At 42.1% G+C, this 13,283-nt stretch overlaps 1 protein-coding gene across 1 annotated transcript in view; it reads right to left on the bottom strand.

Annotated features, from left to right (window-relative positions):
- The window catches only part of msh3 (mutS homolog 3 (E. coli)), a 268,529-nt gene that overhangs the window by 15,235 nt on the left and 240,011 nt on the right, over window positions 1-13,283 (bottom strand). Inside the window, exon 21 of the mRNA XM_048593784.1 lies at window positions 7,795-7,969. Coding sequence (XP_048449741.1) covers window positions 7,795-7,969 — 175 coding nt within the window. The remainder of the gene's footprint in view (window positions 1-7,794; window positions 7,970-13,283) is intronic.

Raw genomic sequence — 13,283 nt, forward strand, 5'->3', positions numbered from 1 at the left:
GCCCCATAAACTGTGTGCTCAGCTCCCTACTGTACTCCCTGAACACTCATGACTGTGTGGCCAAATTTCACCCAAACTCCATCTACAAATTCGCTGATGACACCACCATTGTAGGCTGGATATCAAACAATGCTGAGACAGAATACACCAAGCACTCTCTTTCCCCTAAAGATAACAATCTCTTCCCCCAATGTCAGCTAAGCTAAAGGGCTGATCATCAACTTCAGGAAGAAAGGAGGAGGGCACACCCCAATCTACATCAATGGAGCCGAGGTGGAGATGGTCAAAAGCGTCAAGTTCCTAGGAGTGACGATAATCAACAATCTGTCCTGGACCACCCATGTTAATGCAACGGTCAAGAAGGCACAACAACGCCTCTTCTTCCTCAGGAGACTAAGAAAATTTGACATGTCCATAAGGACTGTCACTAAACTTTACAGATGCACCACAGAAAGCATCCTATCTGGATGCATGAAGGCTTGGTACAGCAACTGCTCTGCTCAAGACTGTAAGAAACTACCAAGCCCAGTACATCACGCAAGCCAACCTTCCATCCACAGACTCCATCTATACTTCTCGCTGCCTCGGAAAGGCAGCCATCATCAAAGACCCCTTCCATCCCAATTACAATCTCTTCCAACCTCTTTCATCAGACAGAAGATACAAAAGCTAAATCACATATGCCAAGAACAGCTTCTTCACTGTTGTTATTAGACTGCTGAATGGACCTCTCAAATTTCAAATCTAATATTGATCTTGCTCTTTGTGCACCTTCTTATTAGCCGAACCTTTGTATTCCTCGCTCTGTTCAGTCACCTTATGATCTTTGTATGTTATGATCTGTCTGTACTACATGCAAACTTTTCACTGTACATAAATCAAATCAAACTAGTTTGGTCTCCTTATCGGAAGAAGGATGTTCAAAGTCCGGAGGGGGACGTTCTGGCTACGGGGGGGGGGGGGGGGGGGTCCTTGCTATGGAGGGAGTGCAACAAAGTTTTACCGGACTGATTCCTGGGATGGCAGAACTGATGTACAAAGGGAGATTGGATTGTTTAGGACGAGATTCCCTAGGGTTTAGAAGAATGAGGGGAGATAATGAAACTAATAAAATTCTAACAAACAAAGTAAATGCAGGGAGGATATTCCTGATGACTGCGGAACCCTGAGCCAGGGGTCACTGTAAGGTTATGGGGTTGTAATTTAGACCTGAAATAAAGAAATATTTCTTCACACCAAGAGTGGTGAGTCTGTGGAATTCGGGGCCACAGAAAGTGGTCAAGGCCAAAACACTGGTGTTTTCAAGAAGCAATTAAAGAGAGTTCTTCTCTCTCGGAGAAAGGGATCAAAGAGTAAGAGGGAGAAAGCAGGAACAGGGTACTGAGTCGGATGATCAGCCACGATCATAGCGAATGGAGTAGCAGACTTGAAAGGCTGAGTGACCTTTTTTTTAATGTTTCTGGCTCAGTTTAAGCACATTCAATATGCATTTTCTCGGCTATCAAGATAATACCAATTAAAATCCTTTTTCAGGAGGCAGGGTTAGCACATCCACCTGCCCAGCAGTAAACGTCTGCTAATTAGTCCAACTATTAGTCCACTTGGAGGCAGGATGAAGACTCCGCTGGGATCTTTCAGGCATTGAACAGGACTTCAGCAAGCAAGGAGGCCAGAGACACCTGGGAGGCAGCCCTCTGCTGGTAGATCTCAAGGTCATCGAGACCTCTAGCATATTATCCCAGCCTGGACCATTTGTGATACAACCGGCATGACCACAGATGTAAGCCATATACAGACTGATGGCTGGGCAGCTGTAGCCACACAGGGTTTTTAAATTTGTCTTTGCGCTGCAGGAAGACATACATTTTGTGACACCCTGATGGTCTCCTGCCTTCCTCAGCAGTGCCCAACTTGCATTGTGGGGCTTTCGGCCAGACATTACTACAGTTCCTCCTGTTTTGGCTCTTCCCTCGTCCACCTGCCATCCTTAATTAAACAGAGCAATAGGAGGCAGTTTCTCTAGAAGGGTCATAAGGGATATCCAGCCAGAGGAACTTGGGAGGTCCCCTATCAGGAACTGAGGTGTTTATCAGAAACTGCTCTGCCCAGGACTGTGAGAAACTACAGAAGGCTTTATGCACAGCCCAGACCATCACAGAAGCCAAATAAAAACCAAAAAAACTGCGGATGCTGTAAATCAGGATCAAAACAGAGGTTGCTGGAAAAGCTCAGCAGGTCTAGCAGCATCTGTGAAGAAAAAGCCAGGGTTAACGTTTTGGGTCCGGTGACCCTTCCTCAGAGGAAGTGAAGAAGTTCTGAGGAAGGTGTTCGGACGAAGTGTTACCAGGCCCGAAACGTTAACTCTGATTTTGTCTTCACAGATGCTGCCAGACCTGAGCTTTTCCAGCAACTTCTGTTTTTGTTCCATCACAGAAGCCAATCTCCCATCCATGAGCTCCAATTACATTTCTTGTTGCCATGGAAATGCTGCCATCAAAGAGCCCTCCCACTCTAATGCTCTCCTACAACCTCTTCCATCAGGGAGAAGACACAGAAGCTTGAACACATGCACCAACAGGCTCAAGAACAGCTTCTTCCCTGCTGTTATTAGATTGCTCAATGGACTCTCTAACTTCAAATAATGTCGTTCTCGTTAATGTCGATCTTGCTTCGTGCACGTCCTGTGCAGTGTAACCTGTATATGCCTTACTTTGTCCAAGCACCCTATGCATCTGTATGTCATTGCTTTCTATGATGTGCCTGTACTGCTCGCAAAAACACTTTTCACTGTACTTAGGTACATGTGACTACAATAAATCAAATCAAATCAAATCAAAATCAAACACTGTTCAACAGCAGCAGCATACACTGCCAACAAAGTACACTGCAGATAATCACCAAGGATCCTTAGACAGAATCTTACAATCCATAAGCAATTAGAAGGATGAGGGCAGTAGATAAGTGGGATGACCACTTGAAAGATCCCCTCATTATCCTGAATAAAAATCGAAAGAACTGAGGATGCTGTAGTTATCTTTGTAGTAAATACCTTCATCTAACTCTGATTATTAGCTGCTGCAGTGTTATATTCTTCTATTCTTTTCCCAAAGCAACCTATGATATTTTAGAGTGAAGTTACTAATTCAATGACCATTCCTGTCAAACTAAGAGGGCCATTTTGTACTTTCAGCCAAAGCTAACTTGGAACGAGATCTAGGTTGCCCAAACAATACTGGAATTGAAAACCCAGTTCCTCGAGACAATTGCTTTGGGCCTAATCGCCATAGTGTCGCTTAGAACCTCCCGAATGTACTGAAGTGTGTTAGCCTTGAGTCAGTGATAGTGCTCTCACTTCTGAATGAGAAGGTCATGGTTCCTAACCCCATTCCACTGATTTAACAATATTATCAGCAATGATATAGGCTGGTACTTCCTTAGAATTAGAGCACCACCTTCCGAGACATCAATTCCTCTGGCTGCTTCAGTTTGCTTTCACATTCCAAAGATGTGCAGATTGGGGGGATTGGCCATGCTAAAAAAAAAACTTCCCCATAGTATCCAGGGGTGTGTAGGTTAGCCATAGTAAAACTGGGTGGGGGGCTCAATCTGGGTAATGTTCTTCAGAGGGTCAGTGGAGACTCCGTGGCCTCTTTCTGCGCTGTAGGGATTCAATGGTCACATTTCTTAACATAAGATATGGAATTGTGCTGGAAACACAAGATAATCATCTAGAAGCAATGGTTCATATTAGAACCAACTTACGTTAGGATCAGGCCATGCAGATCGATTCCTAAGTGCCATATGTAGCCGAAATAACAAGACCAGACCTCATGTGTACTAATTTTACATGTTGTTGTTAACACTGATTAGGTGAAGTAATCCATCAGCACATGATAATCTCATCATACCATGTGTTGTAGCTTTCATTTACTTGTCCTGAGAAATTGTTCCACTTTCCTGGGGATTCAGATTTATAGAATCCCTACAGTGTGGAAACAGGCCATTCGGCCCAACAAGTCCGCACCAACCCTCTGAAGAGCATCCCCCTTCTCTATCCATGGAAACCTGCATTTCCATGGCTAATGCACCTAACTTACACATCACTGAACATCATGGGTAATTTAGCATGGCCAATTCACCTAACTTGTAGGTCTTTGGATTGCAGGAGGAAACCAGAGCACCTGGCGGAAACCTATGCAGACACAGGGAGAATGTGCAAACTTCACACAGACAGTCGCCCAAGGCTGGAACAGAATCCAGGTCCCTGGCACTGTGACGCTACAGTGCTAACCACTGAGCCACCATGCTGCCTTTCATTTACAGTTATTCCATCTAGCATTTCGATCTTTCCTAAGCAACATTAAAGTTGCTTCCACTTTCCAGGGTGAATGAGATTTCCAAATCCCAGGAACATCATATTTTCCTTTTGCAGAAAACTGCTTACAATTTCTAATGATTGTATTATTTGGGAAAATCCCAATTAACTTCAATCTTCACAAAGATCACTGCCATGTAACAACTATTTCCTGATATTCTAGTTCCCAGCTTCTTTCAATTATGGTGGCATCCTGCACTGTAGGCTTTCATACATCAACCTGGGTCACCTACAGAAGATCAGTGTGGTAGAGGAGAACAGAGTGACATACTGTTCTTAGATTTTAAAAACCAAAGCAATTTACAATTCTCTATTGGGAAGCATCAATGAAATATGAAAATTATGTGTTAGTCCATGAGGATATTATTAATTACTGCACAAATATTTGATTTAAATCTATTCAAAAGCTAACCGCCAAGTAAACAAAAGAATTAGACAATAAAATACAGGACCTTTTTATACTTTTTCATGAGAAGTGGGCATAACTGGCTCATCTATATTTATTGTCTATCTTGAATTGCCCTGTGAGGTAGTGATGAGCTGTCATCTTGAACTGTTGGAGTCCTTGGGTTGGAAGGGACACTCTCATTACTGTTAGGAAGGGAGTTCCAGAATTTTGACCCAGCAACAGTGAAAGAACTGCAATATAATTCCAAGTCAGCGTGGGGAGTACTTGAAGAGGAAATTACAAGCAATGACATTCCCACGTATCTGCTACCTTTGTTCTTTTAAGTGATAGAGATTGTGGGTTTGCAGGTGGTCTTGTAGGAGTCTTGGTAAATTGCAGCAGCTCATCTCGTAGATAGTACACACTGCTGCAAATATTAGCCGGCCGTGGAGGGAGTGGATATTGAAGGTTCTAACCAAGCGTGCTGCTTTCTCTCACATGATGTTGAGCCTTGAGTGTTGTTGGAGTAACAATCCTTGAGGCAAGTGAACAGTAATGCATTAGATTCTCGAGTTCTGCTTTGTAGATGGTGGACAGGTATTTGCTTACTGCAGAATTCTCAGACTCTGACCTGCTCTTACAGTCAGAATTTTGATAGTCAGGGATTCACCAATGATCACGTCACTGACCATTTGAGATGGTCATTGTCTAGTACTTCATTGGTGCATATGGTACTTGCCATCTATCAGCCCAAAGCAGGTTTCGCTCTTCAGGGACGTGGTCTGTTTCAATGCCCAAGGAGTGTTGAACAATCATTAGCAAACATCCCCACCTCTGACCTTATAATGGTGAGAAGCTGATCATGGATAAGCAGCTGAAGGTGGCTAGGCCTAGGACCATATCTACGAGGGACACCTATAGTGGTGCCCTAAGACTGAGAATATTAGCCTCAACTGCCATTATGCTTTGTGCCATGTACAATTCCAAACAGCAGCAAGTTCTCCTGCTGCACTGATTCCAATTTTGCTGGGTTCCTTGTGCCATACTCAGTCAAATATTGTCTTGATATCAATGACAATCACTGTTGCTCAACTCCGTAGTTCAGCTCTTTTGTGCATGTTTGAATGAAGGCTGTAATGAGGTCAGAAACAGAGTGGCTCTAGTGATACCCAAAGTGAGCATCAAGAAGCAGAGCAAATTATGCTTAACAGTGCTGTCAGTGACCCCTTCCAGCCCTTAATTAATCATCAAGAGTAGACCCTGAAGACAGCAATTGGATCAGTGTTGCTTTTTGTGCAGAGGATGTACCTGGGCAATTTTCCATATTGTCACCTAGATGTCACTATTATAGCTGTGCTGGAAGCTTTTGGCTAGAGACACAGCAAGTTCTGGAGGACAAGTCTTCAGTACAGTTGCTGGAATGTTGTCAGGGTCCTTAGCCTTTGCCATATCCAGTGCCTTCAGCTACACCTTGATGTCACATCAAGTGAATCAAATTCAAAAATTGGATGCGACGCTGGCGGTCTCGGGAGGCAGTGATGGATCATTTACTCGGCACTTCTAGCTGAAGATCTATGCAAATGCATCACTGATGAGTTGGGCATCTCTATAATTGAGGACTGTAGAGCCTCTTTCTCCTTGGATGGTAATACAGAGGACTGTGCAGAATCAACAGACATGGGTTTGTCATTCTCCTAGGTTGATGCTGTGTGGTCCATACAGATTCTGATTTTAGATTATCATAGATCAACATCTGCAAGCCTAGTCCCTTCTCTGCAGAAACTAATACTTGTTTGCTTCAAAAAATATGGAGCTTGATTTTACCTTTTGTGTGCAATTAACAAAATTGATCTAAAATTGCAGTGGTTTTCAGGTGTTTTTTCTGAGTTTTCTTCCAAACTCATTTGCATATTGCCATTGCAGAACTTTCCCCAAATGTGGGGAGTACTCAGATTTTAAATTACTGAAAATTACTTTTTAAAAGTAATAAGAACATTTCCTACTTATATTAGGGGACTATGATCAGTTTCATAGCAAATCAGAAAAATGCACACTTAAAGGTTTGCCAAATCCTTCTATTGGTGCCTTTGTGCCCAATAGAACAAGCCTACTTTTTAAGAGGCTTACAAATGAGCGCAATTTATGGAAACTCCTCATGGTGACATGGCCACTTGTTTGGATAAAGCCTGCATCTCGCATAATTTTTTTTAAACCTCATGCAAAAATTGAAGAAACTCAAGTTGCACCAAACGCGATTATCACTTAAATGTTCTGCAGATATCCACGCTGGGAAATTGCAACTGAACAAAGACTTCACATCCAGCATTTTAATTTGGAGAGACTAGAAAAACTTTTCTCATTAATGCTGAAAGGTTAAGTACAAATTGAGTAGAGGTGATTAAATTCTGAACTCTTTAACCCAAGGTTAATGTGGATAAAGAATTTTCATTAGTTGCTGAGTTGATAACCAGAAGGCACAAATTTAAGTACCGTAAAAAGACAGATGAGTATTTAATGCAAGAGATTGTTGGGACATGTAACATCCAATGAAAACCAACATTAGAAACAAAAAGCATAATAGAATGGGAATTGGGCAAACATTTGACAAGAAGAATTAAAAATATGGGGAAAGGATAAGAAGAAAGGAGTACGTAGATAGCTCAATAGTCGGGCTAAGTATCCGGTCCTCGTAAACAAATTAAACTCAAGCATTTAATTTTAATAAGTCTGATATGTTTACTTATTGCCAGCATAAAACTGCCCAAATGGGATCTTTATAATGCTCAGATGTGAAACACCAATGACAAAATTCATGTGTGGGAATACTCAAAAAAAGGCGTGAGAAACGGCCATACATTTTCAGAATTAAATCAAGCTGAGGTTTGGAAAACTGTGCCTTGTCAATTGACTGTAATTTCAGGAATATTATGCAAGACATTGGGAAGGTAAAGGTTTATAATAATTTGCTGAAATTAATTTTGTGGACTTCTGCAAGCTATAGTTAATATTGCTTATTTCAAGCTTGTTGTACCTCTTGATGTTCATTAGGCTTTCCAACTCCTTCGATTTCTGAGCAGCTTTCTTCAGCACTTCTTCAGGGACACTTGCTAGTTTCGCAACATTCAGGCCATAGCTGCGATCAGCAGCTCCCTCCGTCAGTTGATACAGAAAAGTGATCAACTCTGGTTGCAACTCCTCCACATATCCTAGGGGATTAAAAGGGTTTTTGTCAATAATTCTCTCCCAGGCTAACAACTAAAGCAGATGGCTGGCATTAAAAAGTGAATAGTTCTTGTGCATTATTTGTAACAGAATAAGTGCAGAATGAAAAGACTCAAATCCATCTCCCCCTGTGTCACTTAGCTAAAGGACTTCTGTATAAAGTAAAAACGCCTGTGTGCTTATGTTCAAAGTGTGTCCAGACACACTGTATGATCGGAGTAATCCTTGTTCTCCGGTTTCTTCACAAAACTTATTCATGCATTTTTTGTGCAAAATGACACTTTATATGTACAGTGGATCCATTTAATTACAAAACACCATTTACCAGATACACTATATTGAGTAGATTTGTAAACAGCTGTCAGCGGATTAAAATAGAACTGCCACACACTTTGAAGCAAATATTTGATTTTAAACAGACTGGAAGGTTGCACTGTCCAACACTTCTCACAGAGAATTCATGTTGGGCCTCACCAGACTGTGCATAAATATTTTGCCAGCATAGTGCTTCAAAGTGCTTGTGAAAATCGTTTTAAGTGCAGACAATTCATAAGACAGATCACTACCCAAAATCTAGGAACTTCTCAGTTTACTTCTATGAGTAACACAAGTACATGTGGATGGGCCATTCATTTCAATGAAGCTCTTTTTTTTTTAAACACCTTAATTTTTTTGGTTATAGTTTCTGGTTACATTATGTCCCAAATACTTTTATTTGTCTTTTCCACATAACAAGTTACTCTCAGCATCCATTCTTTGAATAAAGAAGGTTTTTCTAATTTTATTTTTAAATTTACATTTCATTAATCTAATTTTTCTGGGTTATTTTTGAAATACATTATCAATAGTATTTAATATTTTACATCTGAAATAGGTTCATAGAATTGAACAATCCAAATAACCACTCAGGGGATACTTATTTCAAAATAACGTGACAACTTACTGCAGTAAAAAGTTCTAGAATTCTTTTCTTCTCTTCAACACATTGTAGCTGTCCTTATTTGCTGCCTAATGATGGTCCATTCACTGATAGTCAGGATTATGGATTGGGATTTTGTGGGATAACAGTGACCCATTCACCAGCCAGTGGGTTGGGATAATCTCACCTCAGCTGACCATGGCACCTCACCTGCATTTTATACTCATTAAGCAGCTACTGTGTGCAATCGGGGCTTCCGCCCCTTCAAGGGGTAAAGTTCTGCCCCCAAGAATTGCCAGCCAATCCAATGTCTGTTGAGCTGTTCAGTCCCAGCAGCATTTAGCGGAAGCAGTGGCTACTCCTGGAACAACAACAGGCCAGAATCAGGCACGATGGTGGAAGCACAGGATCACAGCTTGGTCAGGCGGTGTCTGCTGAAGTGAATCAGGCAGGCAGGCACTAAGGGAGCGCTTTTGACAGGAGTGACCCTCTGGGCACCACCAGACGCCTGATGAATAGAGTTGAACTAACACCCCACAACGCTCAGCCTGGGTGGAGGCCACCAGCAAATACCTGGCAGTTTCCCCACATGACAATGTGCCCCCCAGAGTTGGCAAAATGCAAGTGGTAGCCGTTAATTGGACTGAAGGCGGGACGGTAGTCTGCCACCTTCCCCACAACTGTTAAGATACTGGTAAAATGGTGGGAAGGCAATGGGCATGGCACCACAATTAAACCACTCCATTTTGTGAAAAGGGGTGTAAATTTACAATGTCTTCTGGCACTATTCCCATATCTAAGGAGGATCAAACAATTGTGTTCAGAAAGTCTCCCATCCTCACCCCAGCTTCCCTCAGCAAACTGGACCAGGTGACCTATTACCTTGGAGTGACACCACTTTGAGTGAGACCTGCTTATTTTATTTCTATTTATCTTTGGCTATTGCGCCAAGGGGCCGAGCTTCAGACACATTGGGGGCAGGGAAATATTTCCTACATACTTGTACCAGGAAGAAATCACACTCCTTAGCATAGGATCTTCTGATTTTGTCAGTGTTCAGAGACAGAAGTGCAAATAAGGGGACCCAGAGGGTATCAGTGCAGAAGCCTCAGCCCTTGCAAGTGGCTGACAAGTTTGAGATCCTTTCAGCTTCCTGAATGAGAATGGGGTCAGCAGGGTGGATGAGCTCCCTGACTTGGGCACAACTGTACAGGAAGACATTCAAGCGGAGGTAATAAATGGCCATGTAGTGGTCGTGAAGGTAGTATAGTCGAGAGAGTGAGAGTTCAGACAGCTGTGTTAGGGTTCAGGATATTACATACTTCAGATAAAGTGCCACATCCAAGAATGCTGTACAAGATGAGAGTACATGGTCTAAGAGGTAACATATTACCATGAATAATCAATTGGTTAATTTACAGGAACCACAGTGTAAAGATAAATAGTCTTTTTGGGTTAGAAAACTATAACTAGTGGAGAATCCCGAAGAGAGTAGTATTGAGTCCTCAACTATTTTCAGTCTATATCAATGACTCGGTTGACAGGACCAAATGTATGGCTGCTACATCTGCCAATCATAGCAAAGCAGATAGGAAATTAAGTCTTCAAGAGGAGGTATAGAGTCTGAAAAGAAATATAGACAGCTTAAATGAGTCGGTGAAAATTTGGTAGATGGAGCATGAACTAAGTAAATGCCCATTTTGGCAGGAAGAATAGAAAATCAGTGCAACATTTAATTGAAAGAGATTGCTGAACTCTGGGGTGCAGAGGAAACTAGTGTGTTCTGGTACATGAATCAGATCACGTTCATAGGCAGGTACAGCAAGTGGTTAGAAAGGCAAATGTAATGTTGTCATTTATTGCGAGGTAAATGGAAATGGAAATTATGAAATCCATTTTCAGCATTGTATGTTCAGGCTTTAGTCAGTTCCAAGCATTGCTGGGTGACAACATTCATTTCTGCCTAGAGATACGGGAGGCACTTAGAGTCACAGAGTCCAATAGCAAGGAAAGAGGTCCTTTGGCCCACCACTCCCATGGAGGTCATCAAACACCTCTATTCTAGTCCCATTATCCATCACTTGAACTGGAGTCTTGTATGCTTCAAATGACAATCTAAATGGTTCTTAAATGTTTTGATAGCTCCTGACTCTACAACCCTTTCAAACAGTGCGTTCCAGGCTTGTTGCAAGGTTTATGATAGGTCAATCAGGTCAGTTTGGAGGTTATTGAAGACATGTTCAAATGACATAGAGCTGAAGGAAGAGAGTGGTAGACTCCATGTTAGGAGTACAACAATTAGTTATGCTGCTGGACAGGTTGCTGACCTACATTGACTCGGTGTAGGGGACTCAGTAAGGAATCACGAGCAGTTGAATGAATCGGTGCTGTCAGATTTTGGAGGGAAATTCTAGGAATTAGTAGACAACTAAAGGATGGAGTCAGAATTCAGAACAGGTCCTGGGGAACTGAGAAGCAGGAAGGTCACAGGCTCAATGTAGGGGAAAGCCATGAAGGCCTCTGAAGAAGCCCATGAGCTTTAATACGTCAGTACAGCTGAAAGGAGTGCTGAAAATTTGATGAATGCTGTGGGACATCAATCGCAATCAATTACCTATATTTACCACACGTTAATTCTTGGTGTATTGTATTATTATGTTCCCCAATATACATGTATTATTGTTCCAACATTGTGAAGTAGAGTTTATGATTCTCTGAAGCTTCATTCTCTTAGCACTTGATCCCTCATTTTTCCAACTTAAATAAAATGTTATTGATCCCTGGCCAGACTGTAAAATAAATTTGGCCGTCTGGTTTAGCATTGCTACAGAATTCTGGAAGTAGGGAGGTTTTACTGCAGCTGTACAGGGCGTTGGTGAGGCCACATCTGGAATATTGTGTAGGGTTTGGTCTTCTCATTTCAAAAATGATAAAATTACTTTAGAAGGAGTTCACAGAATGTTCACTAGACTTATTCCTGTGATGAAGGGCTTATCTTAAGAAAAAGCATTAAGACTATATCCAATGGCATTTAGAAGAATGAGAGATGATCTTGTCATAAATGTAGGATCTGGAACGGATAGATATGCGGAGAATTACAAGGGGAAGAGACAGGTGTTTGGCATTTCCGCGGCCACAGAGACTCCAGGATGGTACCTTGTTTCCCTGGCGCCGGGGTCAGGGAAGTCATTAAATGACTGCAGGGCATTCTGAAGGGGGACAGCAAACAGACAGAGGCTATGGTACATATTAGTACAAACAAAACAGGGAGAGAAAGGGATGAGGCCCTGCAAGCAGCATTTAGGAAGCTAGGAAACAGATTTACCCAAAAGATAGTAATTTCTGGATTACTTCTGGTGTTATGTGCTAGCGAGTATAGAAATAGGAGGTTAGTCCAGATGAGAGTGTGGCTGGAGAGATGGTGTAAGAGAGAGGGTCTTAGATTTGTGGAACATTGAAACAGTTTTTGAGGGTGGTGGAACCTGTCTGAGGTGGACAGGTTGCATCTGAACCGAAATGGGATCAGCATCCCTGCAGGGTAGTTTATTAGTGCCACTGGGGAGGGTTTAAACTAACTTAGCAGGAGAGCGAGATCCTGAGAGATGGTTCATCAGGAGGAGATGAATGGCCAAAATTAGAAGAGACAGCAAAGCATAGACATTATAGGCCAGTTAAGGCACAAGGCGAGGTGGGCAAGATTGATATTCATTTTAATGCATGGAGCCCGATACAAAGGTAGATGAGTGAAGGGCATAAATTAAAACATGGAGGCATGCTGTCACTTCTGTCACCGCAATATTGTTGAGAGAGGGGCAGGATTGGCTGCTCAATATTCCAGGATACGGGGTCTTGAGACAAGACAGACAAGGAGGTAAAAGGGGAGCAGATATCACAATATTGAGCAGTGAATCAATTACGGCATTAAGGAGGGAAGATATATTAGAAAGCTCCTCAAATGAAACCATGTGGTGAGAACTTAAGGCCCAAAAAGAAATAATCACATTACTGGGAGTGTACTGTAGGTTCCTAACAGTCTGAGAGAAATTGAAGTGCAGATATGTAGGCAAAGTGTGACTGTAACAGCATAGTGACACAAGGGGATTTCAATCTCACCAACATTAGCCGGGGTAGTCATAGTGTGAAAGGTTTAGAGGGGGTGGAATTCCTAAAATGCATCCAGGAGAGTTTTTAAAGTCAGCATGTAGAAGGTCCTACAAGAGAGTAGGTTTCCGCAGGGATGAGTATTGGACCCTTGCTGTTTGTGGTACAGATAGATGACTTAGACTTGAGTGAAGGAGGGCTAATCAGTAAGTTCACCGATGATACAACAATTGTAGCAAATAGTGAGGAGGATAGCCTTAGATTACAGGAGGACATAG

This window comes from Rhincodon typus, chromosome 3 (assembly GCF_021869965.1).
Source record: "Rhincodon typus isolate 14 chromosome 3, sRhiTyp1.1, whole genome shotgun sequence".
In the NCBI taxonomy this organism is placed as follows: domain Eukaryota; kingdom Metazoa; phylum Chordata; class Chondrichthyes; order Orectolobiformes; family Rhincodontidae; genus Rhincodon; species Rhincodon typus.